Below are 22,232 nucleotides of genomic sequence, written 5' to 3'. Positions count from 1 at the left end.
ATATGGAGAGTAAATAATCACGTCACATCAGTTGGTATAAATTGTATTACCCATCAGCAAGGGCTCAGCAGAAAAGCTCTCATTCTTGAAGATGTAATGACAGTTGTTACATCTACTCTAAATTATTTGCTCACATGCACAAAATCTCCACAAGTTTCAACGCACAGTACAGTGATAAGGCATGGCAGGTGATAAGGTAAGTGAGGTGCCTGAGCCAAGGCAGGGTGCCAAGGAGATTTTGTTAAAAATTATGCTCTGAAATCATCATGTTCATGACAGAAAAAGGAAAGCCTGTCAAAGAAATGTCCGATTCTGAATGGGTTTGAACGCTGGCATTTGTCACTGATCTTACCCAGCACATCAATGAGTTAAATTCCAGACTACAGGAAAAGGAAAATTCATATGGAATTTGTATACAGTAGTAGTGTCAAAGCCTTTGAAATGCATCTGCAGTTGTTCAAGGAACAGATATCAGAAAAACTGGATCATTTTCCAGTCTGTGTAGAATTGAAAAAAGCACATTGCATACATACTTTCCAAAAGACTTAGTTGTCCAAAAATAAAATCTAATTATTGCATGAGCAGTTTCTTCAGAGATTTCAGGATTTTATTGAACTTGCAGATAACATTGTTACCCCATCTTCCCTTCATCTGCAGCTCATTGATTCTCAAAGCAACAGGGCTTTGAAAGACAAATACAAAGAATGTGATCTGATTACATTTTACAAAGAAGTTTCCAGCGACAATTTTACTACTCTGAAAGCAATGGCACATGGTTTTACACCTTTTAAAAACAGACAAGACATTCTCAAGGATGAGTACTACAAAGTGAGCCTCTCTGATGATCATCTGCATGCTTGTCTGTGGAATGTTGACTTCTGTGTCCATTAACTACAGGCATTGGCCATTTTGTAGCTGAGGAGCAAGCATACACTTCTTACTAATGGTGTTGCCTGGCCCCCAAAGGGGGGTTGAGTTTTATTACTGGCCGTTGGGGTAAAAACTTTGCCCACCCCTGATCTACACTCACTTTTCCCAACCCTCTGAGCCGATGCAGTATAGGCTTTTACTTGAGACTGGCCGTTTACCACATCTTTAGGCGAATACAGAGGAGTGGATCTCATAAGTGCTGCTCTTTTAGGTGCTTGATCATCTCTCCCTCTCTCCCTCTGACACACAGCCTTTCATTCATACACATGCACACACACACACCCCTTCTGCACAGACTCCTTTTAAAACTGACTTCCCAGAGTGGCTCCCCCCTTATTGCAGTCCACAAACTCCTCTGAAGATTCTCTCTCCCAGGTTCATGTGACTCCAGAGGTCTCATGCCAAAAATACCTCTGATACAGAAACTGCAACCAATGCAGTAAGACAGTGTTCATGATAAACACACATGCATTAAAGATGTATCACAGTGTTTTTTATATGGCAAGTTCTACATTTCAGAACTGTTGGGAATTAAATTAGAAAAAAACAAAATGTGCCTGGTGATACTATGGAGTGTATTGTATTTAGATGCAATATTCATATGTGGATGTTAAATCTGCTGTATTTTGCTGCTGTTTTTAAGCAAAGATTTTACTTGTACCAACTACAAAAATTGTATGGACAAATGTCTTCACACACAATTCATTCTATTATTTTTATGTAATGCTAACATTAAGCACATGTTTCTTCTTTCTGCAACATGAATTTGGTTTGGCTGGGGAGCACTAAACAGCAGAGCTCAAATTGTTCTGTTCCCATCAGCGCATGCTCCCAAACTTTTACATTCTGCACCTAAAGGCAGTGAAAGCCTTCTCCACAAGTCGGACATGGCTGTTTTTTGTTTTGTGCAATACTGACTGGTTTTGATTTGTCTTTACACATCTCCCTCTTACATTTTTGCAATAAACTTTGAATATCTGGTGCACGTACATAATAGTATAAAAAAGGCAATATGATCGTATTTTTAATACAGAAATAAGACATTTTAAAATTGAGTGATTTTGCTTGTATTTACAGTAATACAAATTTTATTGGAGTCTTATTGCACATTACAGGACATTTGTCATTCCATATATCTCAATGCTGACCGCTAATCCTTAGCCACGTAAGCGTGAAAAGTCCTATACACACAATTTATGTTAAGTTTAGGGAATCCCAGTTCCAATACACACTTCTATCACTTTCATTAGCACCCTCATTTGCTGTACAGTACATGAGACAATGGTGTTTATTATTGTTATTACTATCTTCTTCTATAATACGCTACCGTGGCTGTTCGTTTGCCTGTCCAGGATTTTAAATTACTTGTAGCTCGCAAACCGTTTCATCTATTGACTTGAAATTTGGTACACATATACTACGTGACGTCTACTAACCGCTTTCGGGGTGATGACTTTTATTACTCTTTTTATTTTTATTTTATGTTATTGTAGAATCAACTCTTGGCAGCGCGCAGAAGGGCAGCCGTGCGGCGCTTGCATATGGGCGCCGTTCTCATTGCTACCACCTTCGCTTGTCTCTTCCCCTACCTCTTCATATCTTTTATCATTCTTGAGGCAGATTGAAGATTTAAGTGCCAGCTTAAGTGAAAAATTAAGAAAAACATACTAAGTAACTGCAACACAAACACTGACTTAATCAGTTTTAACGAGAAAAGATGCTGACGAAAGAAGAAAAGAAGCGGGCCGCCAGGGTGGAGAAATGAAGAGCTGCTCAGGAAGCAGCAAGCGTATCAACTCTGAGCAAACGAATGATAAACATACAGAGAAAGAGGATGAAAAGTATGAATGCTCAAGTCAAGTGTATTCACTGCACGTTATCGTGCAGTACGCCGTTACTGGTGAGCTATAATTACCATTCAGAACAAGACTGATGTCTATACAAACTACAGTTTTAAGCACGGCATAATCTAAAACAGGAGTTTCAGTCAGAGTTGTATTTTTTTAAGCTTTCTGGAGATTTTACAAGATTGCATAAACGATACACATATTACCAGAGTTTCAATTATGATATATATGACTCTTGTGAATTGTAATTTTACTACTGAACAGACAGTTTTGTTGTATAATAATGCAAAATAAATAATGAACAATGGGACAAAGCATAATCATAACAGGAGAAAAAACACTATACACAAATAGAGAGAATATGTAAAATCATGTACAGTAAATAAAAGGGTAACTGCACTATGTAATTTATAGCACCAGCTTAAGTCTAAATGCAGCACCGATCCATATGCTGTAGGTGGTGATTAACCTGGACATACACTATGTGGCCAAATGTTTGTGGACACCTGACCATCACACCTATTTGAGCTGATTGGACATCCCATTACAAAACCATGGCACAAAAACATTATTATGGAATTGGCGATAAGAGCCTCCACTCTTCTAGGAAGGATATCCACAAGATTTTCGAGTATGTCTATTGGAATTTGTGTCTATTCAGGCAAAAGATCATCTGCAAGGTCAGGTGCTGATGAAGACTTGGCTCACAGATGGCATTCCAATTCATCTCAAAGGTGTTCATGAGGGTTGCGGTTAGAGCTCTGTGCAGGCCACTCAAGTTCCTCCACACCAAACTCAACAAATCATGTCTTAATGGACCAGGCTTAAATAGTTTCCTCAAAGTAAAAGGCACACAATTGTCTAAAATATTTTTGTATGCTCTAGCCTAAACAGCAATCTTTACTAGAATCAAAGGGCCTAAACCAAATCCAAAAAACAGCCCCAGGCCATTATCTCTCTTCCACCAAACTTTACAGTAGGTCCACCCCAGATATGTCCATCAGACTGCTAGATAGTGAAGCATGATTTATCACTTCAGATATCATGTTTCCACTCCAGAGTCCAGTAGTGTCCTGCTTTACACCATTCTAGCCAATACGTGGCATTGTGATCTTAGGCTTGTGCATAACTTCTCTGCCATAGAAACCCATTTCATGAAGCTCCCAATGCACAGTTTTTTGCTGATGTTACTTCCAGGGGTAGTTTGTAACTCTGCTGCAAGTGATGCCACATAGGATAGAGGATTTTTACGAGCTATGTGCTTTAGCACTGCTCTATGTATTTTGGTATTCTACCACCTCGTGGTTAGGCTGTTGTACTCTTAGACTCTTCCACTTCACAATAATAGCACTTTTGAGTTGACCAGGGCAGGTCTAGCAGAGCAGAATTTTCTTGCACTGACTTGTGAATCCTATAAAAAGTACCACATTTAAAGTCATTGAGCTCTTCAATATGACACAGTCTTTGTCGTGGCGAAAAATTATCACCAGAAGGCCTTTTACCTGAAATGAAGGCTATCAGGAGTCTCGGGATAGGCAAACAGAGTATAATTTTATTGCAATAAAATAACAATAAAAATAACATGGACTCAACCCAATACGGCCAAATTGAGCTGAGCCCCGAACAGTTCTGGACTCAAAACTTGGGAACTGTTATTATCTCCTGACTTCACCCTGCAGCTGGCCCCCCTGGTACTTTCACTGTCTATTGTTCATTTCTAGTTTCTGTTTTGCTTATTTTTAATTAGTCTACAGCTGGGCAGATGCCTTCCTTTTACCATATTTGGGCTTTTTTTTGTCATTTCCTTTTCTAAGCCTTTCAAACTATGTTATAATGGTGGCCTGAAGCTAAGCTTTAGTTTAAAAAGAAATATGGCATGTGCCTTTATTTAATCATTTGTTTGGCATGCTTGATTTACATTTAATTTCTGTACTAAGGTTAAATGCTAGTATAATTCTCTAAACTTATTTATGCTAGAATATATTTTGTTATTTTTCATACATTACATCATCTTCTGACCTTGGAAGCAATGCCTTTTTGCCATCTTTGCTGATTCACTATTCCAGCTTGCTTCTTACTGCCTACCAGAATCATTTTTCCTACATTTTGTTACTTGTATCGTTCCTTGTTTTCTGGCCTTCATGTGCTCTCATTCGTCCTTATCCTGTCCTAGGTTAGTTTCTGTGCGTCATTTTTGTCCTGTCCTATTCTTCCTCTCTTAATGCTGGTTATTTTCCTTTTTTACTAGAAAATGCAATATGACGGATTTTTTAGTTAACCATTTGCTTGACCTATCTTATTTGCTTAACATTCTAATTTATGCTTAATCTAGTGTTTCAGACGCTTTTAATTACTTTTATGGCTATTTATGCTAATATGCTATTTATGCCTAATGTAAATTTTTTTTCCTTCTATATCTTCTGTTTGCCAATGAAGCCTGCCTGGCTATGTGCCAGATTTTATGCACTTGTTAAAAATGGATGTGGCTGCACTCAGTAATTTGGATTGGTGTGCACATATTTTTGGACATATGATATTTAAATTTTGAGGCAATGTATTCACAAGCCCTTAAAAAGCAGTAGGAATGTCATCATAAAGCACAAAACTTAATGCTAACAACATTCCAATGGCCACAGCAAACAGTATTAAAACGTCCATGAAAAAAATCATGTTACTTGCGTTGCTTAATCCACATGCATAGAGAGTCACATGCATTTTTAATAAAATATTGTTAATACCATCAGAAAGTCAGAGTAGTGTATGCGCATGAAGCAGGTTCAAATGGGATTGAGGTTTTGAAGTGAACATCCGCCCCTCATTCATTGGTCAAGACTCCTGTCTTAAATTCAAAAGCAATTTAAATGTAAAAATTACTTTTATACTTCTGTTGTATTCTGTTGAAATTGTTCTTGATTGGCTACCATTAATCCTACAATGGAAGGCTGCCCTGTCCAGGGCTTGTTTCTGCCTTGAGCCCAATGCTTGCTGAAATAGGCTCCAGCTTCCCAGTGACCATGCTCACTATTAATTTTCTTTCAGGGATACCAGTATATGATGCACAGCAGGTACTGTTTTTTAGAGACAAACCATAAGAAGTCACTATAGATCAATCAGACAGCACAGTAAGATAGTAAGGTCACATCCAGCCATCTTTAAACTTATCCCAGACTGTAGTGTTAATAATTATTCTTTCCTTTAACTGTCAACTGCCTCAGTTTTTTGTAAATAGACAGACGTTCACTTTGTGCAGATTAGCAATAACCGAGTATTAATTTGGTTCTAATCTCGACTCTTATCATGAGTTTGTACAAGTATAAAACTTTCCTCAGAGCAAAATGGTTAAAGTTCTCTATTATTGGGGTGAATGGTACCTTAGCATCCGTAACTACACTTCTTATTTCATTTTTGTCTAATGTTGTATGTGAGCAAAAATATACATTTGTTTTAAATCTGATTAACAGATATTTTGCCAAAAAAAAAAAGATTCAAAATAGTCTATGGAGTCTATAAACTCCATACTTCTCTCTGTACCATATGATTTTTCCTATTTTGTAATCTCCAACAATTAAATTTCCATTTTGACAAAGTCATTAAAACTAATGTAAATTTGTAATCACTTTTTCAGTGTGCCATGCAGAGCTGAATGCAATTATAAGCAGTAATGCAGCGAATTTGAAAGGATGCACAATCTATGTCACCCTGTTTCCTTGTAACGAGTGTGCAAAACTCATCATCCAATCAGGTGAGCGAAAACAAACCTTAACGTTTATTTTGGTGTGTAAAAATGTCCAAGAAAGAGACTGTAACGTCCAAGGTTCTTTTTATATTGATGGACAAGTTAGTAGTGGAAATGCATAAATTATTAGCCTTGATTTACCTGTACAACCCATGACACCCATTTATCACTCAAGTACACAAATCAAATCAAGCAATATGGCCACTGGAAACCTTAGCTTCAAAACAGTGCACCTTAGAGGTGGCAATGGATCACTGCCCCTGGGCACTTCTACTGAAAGTGCTGCCCAAATCAATCAAAGCAATACAGACTGGCGACCTGAGTTTCTGAATGCCTTCCGAGGTTTAGAAGTTGGACTTCTTTAGCGCTGAATTTGGCTGCACAATTCTATCAGAACGTAATATTTCTCCCAGAGTTTTGTTTTGGCAAGTCTGTTTGCATCCCAGAATTCAATGCTGTATTCAAATACATTTTGTTCCCTTCAGTTTGTGTAGCCGATTGTTCAAAATAATAATCTGTTGGATCTCATTTCTAAAGTTCATGCAGAACTTGGCACTGAAAGTTTGACTCTTCTCACTAGCCCCTCAAATACTTATCTTCACACACTCGCATCTGCCCCCCCTCGCCCGGTTCAACCTGACACATTGTAGTGTCATCATTGAGCTAAATCGCCTGCTTATCAGCACTTCTCCGGTGCTCTTGACCTCTGGCTGCATTTAACGTTCTCCATACCTGTTTATGCAAATTCTCACAGTTAAAAGCCATTCCAGTTTTCCCTTATGAGCTCTAAACAGTATAGTTATAGTCTGGTCAATCATATTTTAGTAGTATGTATATACGAGTGATAACAAAAATAATCAAGAATACACATATGTGAAAAATAAAATAAAGCCAACAACAATTCCTTCCCCAAACACAATCTTACATTCGGTTCAAAGTTAACATAAACATCACTGGGAGTAATAATAATAAAAAAATAAGTCTTTAAAATAAAACAGCATCAAAGCAAAAAAATTTAGTATGACAACTGCTTAGAAAGACAATTAAAAATACCTTTTTAAAACATCTTACCCATTTACCAGGCATCAAACTCTCTCTCCTCCTGTATATGTTGGTCTTGTACTATTTCTTTAATTAATATCAGGTGTGACTAATTAACCTTATTAACAATTAGGTCTCACCTGTACGGAAGCGTATTAGGGCCATGGAGAAGAAAAAAAATAGTTGATGTTGAGAATAAAGTCAACATGCCGACTTTATTCTTGACATTTATTTTGTCATTAAAGTAGAACGTCATAAACGTTATCTTAAAATCAATGTTTAAATTACTAGATTTTCTTAAACTTAATCATAACTAATGTAGCACATTAAATTCATCATATTAAGTGTTCCCCGACCCATGGTAATCACTATGTGCTTAAACTGACTTCTCTTGCACTAAGAGGAGCCGCAGGCAGCAGTCACCACACAGGATACATTCACTTTGTGATATTCCTGCCCTCTGAACATTTAGAAGGCTAAGAGAAATACTTGATATCATTTTCATGATGAAATACATTAAAGCATGTAAACTGCTCAAAAAATTAAAGGAACACTTTAAAACACGTCAGATCCCAATGGGAAAAAAATCATGCTGGATATCTATACTAATATGGACTGGGTAATGTGTTAGGAACGAAAGGATGCCACATTGTTTGATGGAAATGAAAATTATCAACCTACAGAGGGCTGAATTCAAAGACACCCCAAAAATCAAAGTGAAAAAATAATGCGGTAGACTAGTCCATTTTGCTGGAATTTAATTGTAGCAACTCCAAATCATACTCAGTAGTTTGTATGCCACCCACATGCTTGTATGCATGCCTGACAACTTCGGGGAGAATGCTCCTAATGAGATGACAGATGGTGTCCTGGGGGATCTCCTCCCAGATCTGGACCAGGGCATCACTGAGCTCCTGGACAGTCTGAGGTGCAACCTGGCTTGCGTCGGGTGGACCAAAACATAATGTCCCAGAAGTGTTCTATTGGATTTAAGTCAGGCGAGTGTGGGGGCCAGTGGATGGTATCAATTCCTTCATCCTTCAGGAACTGCCTGCATATTCTCGCCACATGACGCCGGGCATTGTCGTGCACCAGGAGGAACCCAGGACCAACTGCACCAGCAGAGCGTCTGACAATGGGTCCAAGGATTTCATCCTGATACCTAATGGCAGTCAAGGTGCCGTTGTCCAGCCTGTAGAGATCTGTGCGTCCCTCCATGGTTATGCTTCCCCAGATCATCACTGACCCACCGCCAAACCAGTCATGCTAAACAATGTTACAGGCAGCACAACGTTCTCTACAGCTTCTCCAGACTCTTTCACATTTGTCACGTGTGCTCACGGTGAACCTGCTCTCATCTGTGAAAAGCACAGGGCACCAGTGGTGGACCTGCCAATTCTGGTATTCTATGGCAAATGCCAATCGAGCTCCACGGTGCCAGCCAGTGAGCACAGGGTCCACTAGAGGACGTCAGGCCCTCAGGCCACCCTCATTCACACCAGTGGCCTGTTGGAGGTCATTTGGTAGGGCTCTGGCAGTGCTCATCCTGTTCTTCCTTGCCGAAAGGAGCAGATACCGGTCCTGCTGATGGGTTAAGGACCTTATACAGACCTGTTCAGCTCTCCTAGAGTAACTGCCTGTCTCCTGGAATCTCCTCAATGCCCTTGAGACTCTGCTGGGAGACACAGCAAACCTCCTGGCAATGGAACGTATTGATGTACCGTCCAGGAGAAGTTGGACTACCTGTGCAGCCTCATGCTACCAGTAGTGACACTGACTGTAGCCAAATGCAAAATTAGTGAAAAAACAGTCAGAAAAGATGAGGAGGGAAAAATGTCAGTGGCCTCCACCTGTTAAACCATTCATGTTTTGGGGGTCGTCACATTGTTGCCCCTCTAGTGGATCTGTTGTTAATTTCATTAACACCAAAGCAGCTGAGACTGATTAACAACCCCCTCTGCTACTTAACTGACCAGATCAATAGCCCAGAAGTTTCATTGACTTGATGCCAAACTCTGATTAAAAAGTGTTCCTTTAAATATTTTTGAACAGTATATTAAACATGTTGGGGCATGGTTTACGACATGGCAAAGTTAAACTAGAGGGAGAAAAAACAAGGGTTTAAAGTGGAAATGTCGAGATTAAAGTGGAAATGTCAACTTTAATCTCGACATAAATGGTTACATTAACAAATAACTTTATGATTTACATACGTATTGTACAAGCTACGTTTTCGAGCATTTCCCTCAACCCCTCTTAATGAGTCATTTAATAAGTGAAGATTAAGTACTAACTTGTTAAGCTTATACCTGAATTTTCCTACAAAAAAACTCATAAGTTGATTAAAAAACAATGATTGATAGAAAAAAACAACAAACACAAAAAAATCATTATATGGTGACACTTAGGTCATATAGTGGGATAGAATAAATTTGTGTAAAATTTACATCATTGTTTAATAAATAATTAATCCAAAACATAAAAATAAGCACAGAATAGGACTATCCATATTACTAACCGAGAATGTTAAACCGGAAGGCATGGACGCAGGTACACCGCGATGGGACCATGAGGCATACTGCACAGGCGCCTACAGTGTGCGTCTCATAAACCGGAAGCGAAGTCTTATCCATCGCGAACGAAGGAGTCACGGCCCAAAAACGAAAGAGCTCAACTAACGTGAATGAGAAATAAAGCAACAACGCGCCCATAGCTAACGACTAACGACACAGCCACACAAAAAAAGAGGATTCTGCGCTGCACCCCAGAGTCAAACGGAAGAGGCTACGGAGGCCCCACAAGTCCATAAAGATAGTACGGAAAGCGCGGGAAAGTACAAAAGGCGCAGGCGCCTACAACACGCTTCTGAATAGGACATGAAGCAACAACGCGCCCATAGCTAACGACTAACGACACAGCCACACAGAAAAGAGGATTCTGCACTGCACCCCAGAGTCACACGTAAGACACTATGGCGTCCGCAAAGGTCCACAAAGATAGTACGGAAGGCGCGAGAAAGTACGAAAGGCCCAGGCGCCTACAACACGCTTCTGAACTAAACGTCCACACTACACAGCATGGTCCAGGTAATGAGAATAAACAAACTCTCCGTATTAAACGTACGGCATCCTCACATGTCCAAACCATATAGCATATGTGAATCACATTACAGTGATGCATTATTAACGGTACAACCACAGAAAACGCTCCGTATTAACAGTAAGTGCAATGATCCATATTACTAATGGTAGACAACGGATAACTAATGGAGTCACGGTCACATCTCCAAAATGATCCAGCTCAACTAACAGAGCTACAAAAGCGAGCCCGCATGGATAAAAACAATAGACGTGGGCGCCTACAACGTGCGTCTGAAACCGCGGAAGCAAAACTGTCTCGGCTCCAAAACCAAACAGCTCCGCATGGACAAATACAATGTACATAGATGCCTACAACACGCGTCAGAAACTGTGGAAGCAAAGCAGGTACGGGTTCAAAACGAAAGACCACAACTGACGGAGATACAAACATGAGCCCGCCTGGATATAATCAATGAACGCAGGCGCCTACAGCGCGCATCTGAAATGCCGCTAGCAAAGCAGGCACATATCTCATACATTCATCAATGTATTTCGGGTTACCCAACACCGGGGGTAGGCGAGCGAAGTGAGCAGGGGGCAGAGCCCCCTTGTTATTTCTAAGACAAACAAATAACAGACACACACTGTAAAAGAAAAACATACTTTTCTGAGCAAGAGCGGGTTCTTCTTTTAGAAGACAAGAATATAGTTCTTCAATAAGGTGTGCGACAGTCTTTCCAACAGAGAAAGGAAACACAAGTGAGATGAGATAGCAAATAGAAGAAGTACCTGCAATTCATAACCAGACTTGATTTCTCTTTTCAGATACACAGACACCATCTGTACAGCCTGGATGCAGTTTGTAAATTATATATATTTAATATATAGATTTTTTCACAATTGTTAAATGAAGATGAATAAATAAATCCCATCATATATGAATAAAAATGCTACATTTGTTTTCAGATACATAGGGAACAACTTAAGTACAATGTAATAAAAAGTCTTTAATTAGCAACCAAAGAACCATGTTACACTAGAACCCCAATTATCCAAGGTGATGTGCACTGAGGTTACCTAGGCTAAACAGATGGCCACAGCCATTTTGGAATAAAGATTACAGATATAGGGGATTAAAACATTGTACCAGATGCTAGAGATAAAAGATTTTGACAATTTATATAGTACAATATCACTTTTAATCCTATTTTCATACCTTAGTAAATTCCATGTTCCTCACATCATTTCTGCAATGTTCCACAGCCACCTCGGCATCGAGATATTGGCAGGTGTAGCAGAGTCCTGCTGCTATTCAATACACAAAAGTGCTGCTTCAATGGCATTTAGACCGGCTGTATCAAAAATCTTCTGTGGATTTTCTGTGCAGTCCTCATCATCGCTTATACACAAAAATCCTAAGTGAATGAATGAGAGCATGTATAGGTGGTCAACGCTGGTGACACACTCATGGGGGCAGTTGGGGAGGGGTAGAGAATCACGCCCACATTCCCTGAGTCACCCTCTCCTTGACCGCCCGCTCAGTACAGTTTTGGTTAAAAGTATAATATTTACTCTCTCAGTACAGGATTCACGGCAATGTTTTTATGAATTATGAGAAAAGTAATGCATTACACTCACAGGATCGTCTCAGATAATGTGGAACCTCAGTTAATTGGGGCTCAGATAATCAGAGTCCTAACGTATGTAAAAACAGTAGTGATGATGTCCTGCATAGCCTTCACACCAGCCTGGTATACACTCACTGCTCTAAGATCAGGAATTTAGACATTACTTTCTTTCTCATCCTTATTGGGCAGCGGTACACCTACTCTAACAGCAGTAGTGTACAGCATTTTACCCACAACCAACCAAACACAGCTGTTGTAAAAATCTAATGCCACCGTACAATTTGTAAACACAGCTGAAGTACATTATTCAAATACCTATATTGCATTCCATTACACTGGGGGTTTGATGATGTGCTGTTGTTTGACCACTGTCTAGGTATTAATTTTCAGATGAGAAAATGTATAAAAAAGGGCATGCTTGCTTTCACCCTGTAGCTAATTCTTGCTTTCTAACCTGCCCTAGAATTAGGCCAAATGAAGTCATTGTGGGTACTCCCAATACTCTTTCCCATAGTTCCTGTATAAAGTCCTCTGTGATTGCAAATTACCTGTGAATGAAATATAAAAAACTTTTAGGGCAGGTGTGACTAGGTTCCAAGAGAATGGGAGTATAAATTTACCAGCTACAATCCAATGATTTAGCTTAATTCATTTATTAATGTTAGATTTGTGAGATGGTGGTCAAAGACACAGACACAGACACAGAATTCAATGGACTTTCTTTTCAGTGGAGTTTCTTTTTTTTTTGCAGCCATGCTATCTCAAATCAAACATTCCAACCTCTGATTCATTTAAAAGAGCAAAGACATTTTATCAACTTATACATGTTTAATTATTAACAATACAAATAATTTATGTTTACTTAATAAATAATCTGTATAATATTGTAATACTCCTTGGTCCGGACTCAAGAGGGACAACATGGGACCATAAGGGATGAGACCATGTCAGAGGGTATAGGAATACTTGGAGAAGCTGGCAATATAAGTAGCTCCTGAGAGTGTAGACAGGTAGGGCTCCTGAGAACTCAGTGGTATTGTATAGTGTGGCATATAAAGCTGGACAGCTTGTATGTGTGGGGAGAAAGGGACAAAATATCTGGGTGTATATGGAAGCACAGAAGAGACAGAGCACTGAGTCAGCAGGAGGAATCAGTGAGAGCTGTCTTTCAATCATTCAAATAAACAGCTTCAGTGCCAGCCATGGGGCAGCCTATAAAGAAGGCAAACCTGTCATGATCACCATTCTTGAGTGGCAAAATAAGCAGTGCTTCTAAGCTAGCTGAAAGAGCAATACAATGATTAATAATCCATTGGGCCAGCAGTTACTAGCAGGATGCATACAGAGGTGCTGGGTAGTTTGTGAATGTGAACACTTTAATTTATTTTTTTGGAATTTGTGCATAAATGCAACCTAAAATGTGATTAGATCCATGTCATAAAAATAAAGAGAACACAGTAAAACAATTAACACAAATATTAAACTTATCAGAATGATCTAGTAATACATGTCTTTATTAGACAGAATATGCAAAATTCCAGGACTATCGGGGGGAGCCTGCAGTGTCAACAAATTGAATGGAAATCAGCTATGAGTCTGAGGGGGCCCTGATGTATTAAAAAAACCCCAAAAAACACAGACCTGTCTTCATTCCCAAAGTGTTGTCTTCAGCACAGAGGTTGGAGAATGCATGCTATACCTCAGTCAAAAGAAATTTCTGATCTCTTCTGGAAAGATGTACTGTACAGTATATAGCACTTAAAATATATAGAAGAAATCCTGTTTTACCAAAGAATTCTATAAAATGAGTAACAATATATAATTTTAATTTAAAAATAATCATACTCTTTGATAATCGTTAACACTTTTTTTTTAGCTGTGTCTTTCAAGTAATTGAAACATAATTCAGCACAGCCGTTGAAGTGGTTATTTGGAAAGACTCCCTCTCAGCTTTGAAACTCTGCCTATCTGAGTAGCCCACTGTTTGCCAAAGATCAACCAGCTGCATCAGATTATGATTTCTTCCAATTTACCAGTGAATTTGAGTGTTCCAGAATGAATGAGTGCTCATTAAAGATAAACATTATATAATATTTACTCCTTATTTAGACAATGTATTATATTTAAAAGATAACAGTGTCGTATCCAAGCTCTCTATATGCCTTGAGACCATAAACCTTGATTGGTTTTCAAATAGACCGGAAGACACCACTCTGTATTAACTAAAGCAAGGAATTCCAATTTTCAGGTATACTCTGCATAACAATTTACTTTGTTTTCTTTGTATCTGTAGGTATAAAAAATGTGGTTTATTTGGATAATAAATACCGTGCTAAAGTACAAACAAAAGCATCCAGAATAATGTTGGATAAGGCAAACATTGAATACACGTAAGTATCAATTAGGGTTTAAAGTGCAATACAGAAAGTACTTTATGAAATCCTACCTAAGTTGTTTTAATAATTGTGCCTTTGCCCAACATGTTTTTGGATTGTGAATTGTTTCCTTTCAGACAAGATCAAATATCTGAATGAAGAGTATCAATAAATCCTCTCAGGATCATACTGTAGTTGTCTATACATACACATGACATTTTATTTGCGCAACTTGAATAAAACTAAGAACAATTTTAGAAAATTAGCTGAGATTACTGCACAAACAATACAATACAAAACCCTTAAACAACTTAGAAATTACATCAAATAACAATGTAGCAAATTGTAAATATTTAACCTAAATCATATGCTAGGTGACAGCTGAAAAGAGAGAAACATTAGTTCCACTGAGAAATAATTTCACACTGTGTACCAGATATTATCAAAAATTATAAATTCAATAGGTCATTAGCCTTCTTCCTTTACCTCTTGAATCTACCAACAAAGATACTGCTTTCTTCTCCATTTTGAGTTATAAAAGATTGCCTTCTGTTAGAATCCAAAGAGCATGGTGCTGGGAGAAAGTAAGAATTCTGCTTTACTCTAGTAAAGTGGTGGTACTTGGCCTAGTTGTTGGAGAAAATGGTGATAAGAAACCTTGTTTTCTTTGTTTATTGCAAATTTCAAATGAAATAAATTTCTGACTTCTATATTTACAACATCTATATAGTAATTTCCCTTTCAGTTCATATATTTGCACCTTACTTCCTCCAATTACATGTCTGACAGTGTCTTTTTAATTTCTTCCATTATGATAATTGCAACTTTTAAAATGATAGCAGGAGCCTGCCAGCTTAAAGTGTGTATCTGTCCTTCTTGGTCAATGTGTCCTGCATCATTCCCTGCTTTAACAGTCCTAACAGAGAAACAAAAAATATATACAGTACATTATTTCGTTTTCTAACCCTTTCAACTTACCTTTCTGTTACTGTGTGTTTTAATCAAGATTTGCATGAATGTGTGCTTATGTGCTTAGCACATAGGCCACATTACTGGAAAAAATGGAAATGTCTATGTGAAAAAAATTATATATATATCTACTCTATATAAAATCCTAAGCCTAAAAGTGCAACGATTTATTGCAACGATTTTATGTGACATTTTTATGTCACATTTGTTGTTACGCTTTAAATCAGGCTTATTTTAAAACCTACATATATATATTTGGTATCATTCTTTTCAGAATTTATCAAAGTTTAATGTGATGTTGTTAGATTTTCAGATTCTTATTCCGTTTATAAATTATAAACTAAAAAATATCAAGAACTCATGTCCTGCGAGATGAGACTTTGTGCCAAAAGATTTAACCACGCCTGGGGCCTGAAATAAAAGACAAAGAGTAGGACAGCTGCTGTACAGGCTTTTAAATGTTCGAAGCACCGCACGAGATGCACATCACGTGGCACAGCAACAGCAGCAATCCAGCAGCTGATTGAGCAAAGAGGAGGTAAAAAAAAAAAACTGCATTTGTTTCCCATTGTATCACCGTTTAAGAGGGGTGTGTTCAGCAAAACGCAAAGTGGCTGGCTTGTAGCGCAGGCTGGGGGTTGGCAGGCGAAGTGAGCAGAGTGCAAACCCCCTAGTAATATATATATAGTGTTAAGAGAGTGTTAAGCTCCACAAATGAAACAGGTTCATTCTGGGAAAAGCGTTGTGGAATGAGTATTCTGAAAACAGTTCTCCCTTAAAGCCACAATTGTGACTAAACACAGTAACTATAACAATTAAAATCACAGCACACATACTAATTTTATGCATAGTTTGTTTGAAAGAATCAATTAGAGTGTAATCCATGTCAAGCCCTGCTGGAGACCACCCATGAATGTTGGCAGGATGAATGTTTCTGTAGCAGTCAGAACATTCGGTCATTCCCTCCCTCTCTCTCTCTCTCTGTGCCATTTAGCTGAGGTGCTGTTGGTTCTCTGGCTGTTGTCTTGCCCAGGTGCTGTCAGGGCATGTAGAGAGGTCTGCAGTGTTGAAGGTTATGGATGGCTGCAATTCAAAAGATCCAGAGTGGAGCAGGTCGGCAGTTGTCAAGCTCCACAGGGTTCAGTGATTGTGGGGTCTCAAATGCCAGGGTCCCAAACTTGATAATATTTTGATACAATATACCAATCAATCGTTTTACTAAGACCTTTGCTCTGCTTATGCTAGAAATCTCAGGAAACAAAGAACTTTACCAGTTTATCTCTCAGCAGAGCCATGAAATGCTTTCTCACAGACTGATACAGCATAATAATGAAAACAAACAGCAAGAATGTGCAATAAAAAAAGGAAAAGTAAGCAATGTCACATAATAAAAAGCATAATATTTCATAAGTGGATGGCATGGTGGTACTGCAGTGCAACAACGAGACCAGAGTTCAAATATCGGGTGCTCCCTGTGTGGAGTTGGCATTTTCTCCCTATATCTGCATTGGTTTCCTGCCACAGTCCAAAGAAATGATGGTTAGGTGAATGTATGCTGTGGTGGATTTGTCCAGCGACTGTTCCTGCCTTCAGCCCAGTGGGTATAGAAAATGGAAGGAAAGATGGATATTTTATAAGCAGGTTATGTACATGAATACAAAGCTTATTGAATACACAGACTACAGTGGCGTGGAATTCTGACTGAACTTCACAGCTACCTACATATGAACGGAATCATGCAGGACAGATTGACAGAGAAGGAACTAAATTTCAATTTCTACTAAAATAAAGCTAAAATCAATGTTGAGAACTATTTTTTAAAATTTATATCAAACGCATCAACAAAAGTAAACAGCTAATATAAAGGATCTTCTGTAGCTTGTACTTTTTTCAAATGTGGAGTAATATCAGCCAGACTGTAAGTTGAACTCAGGTCATTATTCAGCTGGAAATATTAAAATTAGTACAACTGTTTTTATTCAACGCACATTCCATTATAAAATGATGGAGGGGGTTGGGCAGTGTACAAATTTATAGTTGAAAAGGGTAAAAGTATTCAGAAAAAAGACAAATCAAAATAGTTAAAGTGAGTTCCATCTTGTTTCTAACCAGTACCTAAGAGAATTAGAAATAATGACGTCTATATAAATCTACATGATCGGCATATGGAGCAATGTCAATTATTTATATCAGAAAGACGTATCATGTGGTCTAAATATTATCTCAGAATACTGAGACAGCAGTGCTGCATGCTAAGAGAGTTCAGTGGCTTAGACTAAATATCTTTACCTGTCATTAAAGCTTGCTTTGAAATGTTTCTGGTTTGGAAGCTTTGCTACATATAAAGTATTGGTTATGTTTTGCCTTTGTGATTACAAATGATATTGTTCATATGACCGCCTGTATTTGATTATCTTCTTTTTTGTGTAGTTGCCTTGTCCATGACAATTGAAAGTGCCTGGAAATAATTAGTTTGTTTACAAGCCTCCAGCTCTAGAGATAATATTACTCAAATCTGAAAGCAACATGTCATTGACTTAAATAAAATCATTGATAGTATTTTATGTGGCTTTTTTATATGTTGACCTATTTGCATCCTAACTTTCTGTATTCCGTTTGACAGGAAGTTTCAAGCGTGTGAGAACATTGTCATTGATTTCAACTCAAACAAATAATGAAAACAGCAAGAGCCCCAGTGAATTGTTTCATTTTATCTGACAGAGCTTTAAATGTATTTTATGGTTTCACATTACTGCAGGGGTGTGTGCTATAATTCATTATGATATCTTTTAATTTGCAGTTTGCTTTGTTATGTAAAACCATGGTGTAAAAATACAAAGTATAATATTCTACTGATTTTCTTTAAAAAGTTCACTGCACTATTTTCTGTAGAGTGATATGTTAACTTTGTAGTGCAATTAAAATTGTTTGACTATGAAAAATGTAATTAAATGCACTTTTGAAATTGTTGACTAGTTAAGAAGTTTGCTATGTAAAGGAAACGGATTTATAATATAATAAAATTAAATTTAGAGTTATTTAATGAGCATTCTTCTAACTGAATGTTTTTCACACAAAAACAATAGATTTAGGTTTTATCTTGACCTGCACTGTCTACTAGTTAGGAAAAAGGTTCATTATATTAAATCTCTTATAGTAGATTTGGGGTTACTATTATACAGTATGTGAACACCACCAACAGTGTATCAATAAAAATAATTCTGCCAACTTCCATGAGCTACAACTGCATTTTTGTCCTTTTCAGACTTCACAAAAGAAGCTGGAGAAAGCACAAGGTTAAATATGGATCAAGACATTGTATCACGTCCTCCGCTCTCAATATATGCCTAAGAATAATACTTCTAAAATGTTTTTGATGGTCAGAATGCATTTTTTTAATAGTGCAAAGTGCATCACATTTACATTGAAATCTCAAAGCATGCTATTGTACTTGCTAGGTTATTTTCATTTATTTGATTGAGCTGTGTTCTGTTATACTGTTTGGGTTCCAAATTTTAAAAAAAAATAGCATTTTTAGCATTAATGACTTTTTAATGAAAAAATATGGTAGGATTTTAGGAAATTTTCTGGAAAGGTTCTAAATAACTTTTGATTTGATTTTGGTTTGATATAGTTTGTTAATCACAAGAGGAACTTTGGGGGTCAGCCATTGTACAGCACCCTTGGAGAAATTTTCAGGTCTTGCTCAAGGGCCCAACAAAGTAAGATCCCTTCTGGCAGGAACGTGATTTATGTAAGAGATTTTTCATTTATTCTCTCTGTTATATAATAAAACTCTAAGGTCTGTGTGTGTGTGTGTGTGTGTGTGTGTGTGTGTGTGTGTGTGCGTGTGCGTGTGTGTGCGTGTGTGTGTGTGTGTGTGTGTGTCAGGCTCCTACAAGTGATCTGATTGGTCAGTTTGGTGATGTAATCTAATGAGGAAGGGAAAGTGTGGGACACGTGAGGAGAAGTAAAGCCTGTAGGAGGCGCACTCAGAGTCACTTTCAGAGATGGCAAGTATAAAAGCAGAACAGAGGGAGCAAGGCACATCAGAAATAGATAGATAGATAGATAGATAGATAGATAGATAGATAGATAGATAGATAGATAGATAGATAGATAGATAACCTAATTTAGAGTAACTGTTTTGAATGGCAAAAAATATGTCAATGGTAAGAACAGAGGTTATGTTACAACATCTATTGATGGCTAGTAAAAAAGACAATCCAATAGCGCTCCCTGGAGCACTGCAGGAGAATCAACATTATGCTCTAGGTACTCCACAGGTTGACAACAGTGAAGTGCCATCGAAGACATTGCTAAGGCTGCTGCACCTTTAAATATCTATAAATATTTATATTAAAAAATGTGTTTGTTAAATGCTAATAATTGTACAAAGTTATGTGGTTCTATCAAATAAGCAAGATTCAACAAATACCTTACAATAGAACACCTACACAAATTCATTTGATGATGATACACAGCTAGTTTATTGATAGTGATGTAAAGTGTTACACACAGAAAAAAAACAGTGGGGGTTTGGGCCTAGAAAGAGAAATACAAGAGTCCGAGTGAACACATGGCTCTCCACAAATGCCAACATAACAGTGATTGAAAATAATGACATGGTACTTATCATTAGTGTAGGGGAGGAACAATCTCCTCAGTCTGTCAGTGGAGCAGGACAGTGACAGCAGTCTGTCGCTGAAGCTGCTCCTCTGTCTGGAGATGATACTGTTTAGTGGATGCTTTGGATTCTCCATGATTGACAGGAGCCTGCTCAGTGCCCGTCGCTCTGCCACAGATGTCAAACTGTCCAGCTCCGTGCCTACAATAGAGCCTGCCTTCCTCACCAGTTTGTCCTGGCGTGAGGCGTCCATCTTCTTTATGCTGCTTCCCCAGCACACCACCACGTAGAAGAGGGCGCTCGCCACAACCGTCTGATAGAACATCTGCAGCATCTTACTGCAGATGTTGAAGGACGCCAGCCTTCTAAGGAAGTATAGTTGGCTCTGTCCTTTCTTGTGATGTAGAATGAGAGAAGCAGAACGTGCTTAAGAAAGGGAGAGCCGGTCAAGAAAAGCTTAGACACATAAGGATAAAAAGGAAAGGCACTAAAGGTACAAGTAGGTCAAAAGATATCAAATATTTTAAAATTTATTCTATTACCTGTCTTTGACAGATAATGTGGCAAGTAAATTAAAAAGTCAGTTCTATTTCTCTTTGATCTATTTGGATATACAGTATGTGATAACTTAAAGTCCACTTTTATGAATAGGGATTAGCTTCTGTAGTTTAGTTTTCTGTTTTCTGTTTTTTCTGATCTAAAATCTGTGTGTTTGTGATGTTTTTGTTAAATACAAAGTTTGTGTTGAAAGCACCACAATATGCTTATTCTGCTGGAAAACTTAGGCAAATCCACAGTCCTATTCATAATCGTTTATCTTAATAGCATTAAAGGGACAGCTATGCATGAGCAGTGCCCATCAAAAAGGGTCACCTGCTCACAAAATCAGTAAAAACAAAATTTTATCGTTAGGTTAACACCCATTTAATGCCACAGATAGTAAGTAGTAGTATATAAACAGTTGTAACTGTAAGTGGTGTATATATATATATATATAAATATATATTGTGAACAATAAAAAGACACAGAGATAATATTAAGGGTTGGGGGAATTCCCCGTATAATATCAGCCTTCATTTTCTCTTTGTTAGAGTTGGAATCGCGTCGTAAATGTCACAAAACACATTTGACAGAGGCATTGAGATTTCTGAGGCATTTATATAGGAAGAGAGGAAGCAGGACAAACTATAAATGGAACTGAGTTGGCAGGAAATGATGAGGTGGAAACTAAGTATTCTTCAGTGGACGGCCAATGTCATCAGATAAAGCCAGAAGTGAAGTCATTTTCGTGGCACCGGAACTGACAAGCTCGTTACGGGACAGAGGTGACGTCTTGGATATCGGAAGCTGGAAGTGTTGAGATTGTGGAGAGACGGAAGTATTGTAGTTGTGTGGAAATGAGGTATTTTACGGTTGTTGTTCTTCAGTTTTTCTGTTGATGAGAAGAAAAAAGCCCGCTACCTCACATTAGTAAGTCAGTGTCGGGAGGCAGCAGGCAACACTCATCTGGAGGATGAAAGGAGGAAGATTTGTTTTAAGTTATTGTTTTGTGGTCGATCTTGTGACAGTGTTATGGATAAATAAATATCTTTTATTTTATCCTAAAACTGTGTTGGGCATTACTGTCTGTGGTTTGGAACTCAGTGGTGCACCCCACTGGTTACTATGTATATCTATACTAATAAAAGGCAAAGCCCTCACTGACTCACTGACTGACTGACTGACTGACTGACTGACTGACTCACTCACTCATCACTAATTCTCCAACTTCCCGTGTAAGTAGAAGGCTGAAATTTGGCAGGCTCATTCCTTACAGCTTACTTACAAAAATTAGGCAGGTTTCATTTCGAAATTCTACGCGTAATGGCCATAACCAGAACCTGTTTTTTGTCCATACACTCTAATGGAGGAGGCGGAGTCACGTATCGCATCATCACGCCTCCTATATAATCACGTGAACTGAAAGCAAGGAAGAGATTTACAGCACGAGTCAAACGCG

General features: G+C 38.1%; 1 protein-coding gene across 2 annotated transcripts in view; it reads left to right on the top strand.

Annotated features, from left to right (window-relative positions):
* The window catches only part of LOC114650848 (deoxycytidylate deaminase-like), a 57,322-nt gene extending 38,497 nt beyond the window's left edge, over positions 1–18,825 (top strand). For both annotated transcript variants that reach the window (XM_028800740.2, XM_051926774.1), the window contains 3 exons: positions 6,403–6,519; positions 14,556–14,652; positions 18,230–18,825. In XM_028800740.2, the coding sequence (XP_028656573.1) occupies positions 6,403–6,519; positions 14,556–14,652; positions 18,230–18,281 (266 nt within the window). In that variant the 3' untranslated portion in view covers positions 18,282–18,825. The remainder of the gene's footprint in view (positions 1–6,402; positions 6,520–14,555; positions 14,653–18,229) is intronic.
* Positions 18,826–22,232: the final 3,407 nt, after the last annotated feature.

This window comes from Erpetoichthys calabaricus, chromosome 4, assembly GCF_900747795.2.
Source record: "Erpetoichthys calabaricus chromosome 4, fErpCal1.3, whole genome shotgun sequence".
NCBI classification, from domain to species: domain Eukaryota; kingdom Metazoa; phylum Chordata; class Cladistia; order Polypteriformes; family Polypteridae; genus Erpetoichthys; species Erpetoichthys calabaricus.
This window is presented reverse-complemented; position numbering and strand designations above follow the sequence as displayed.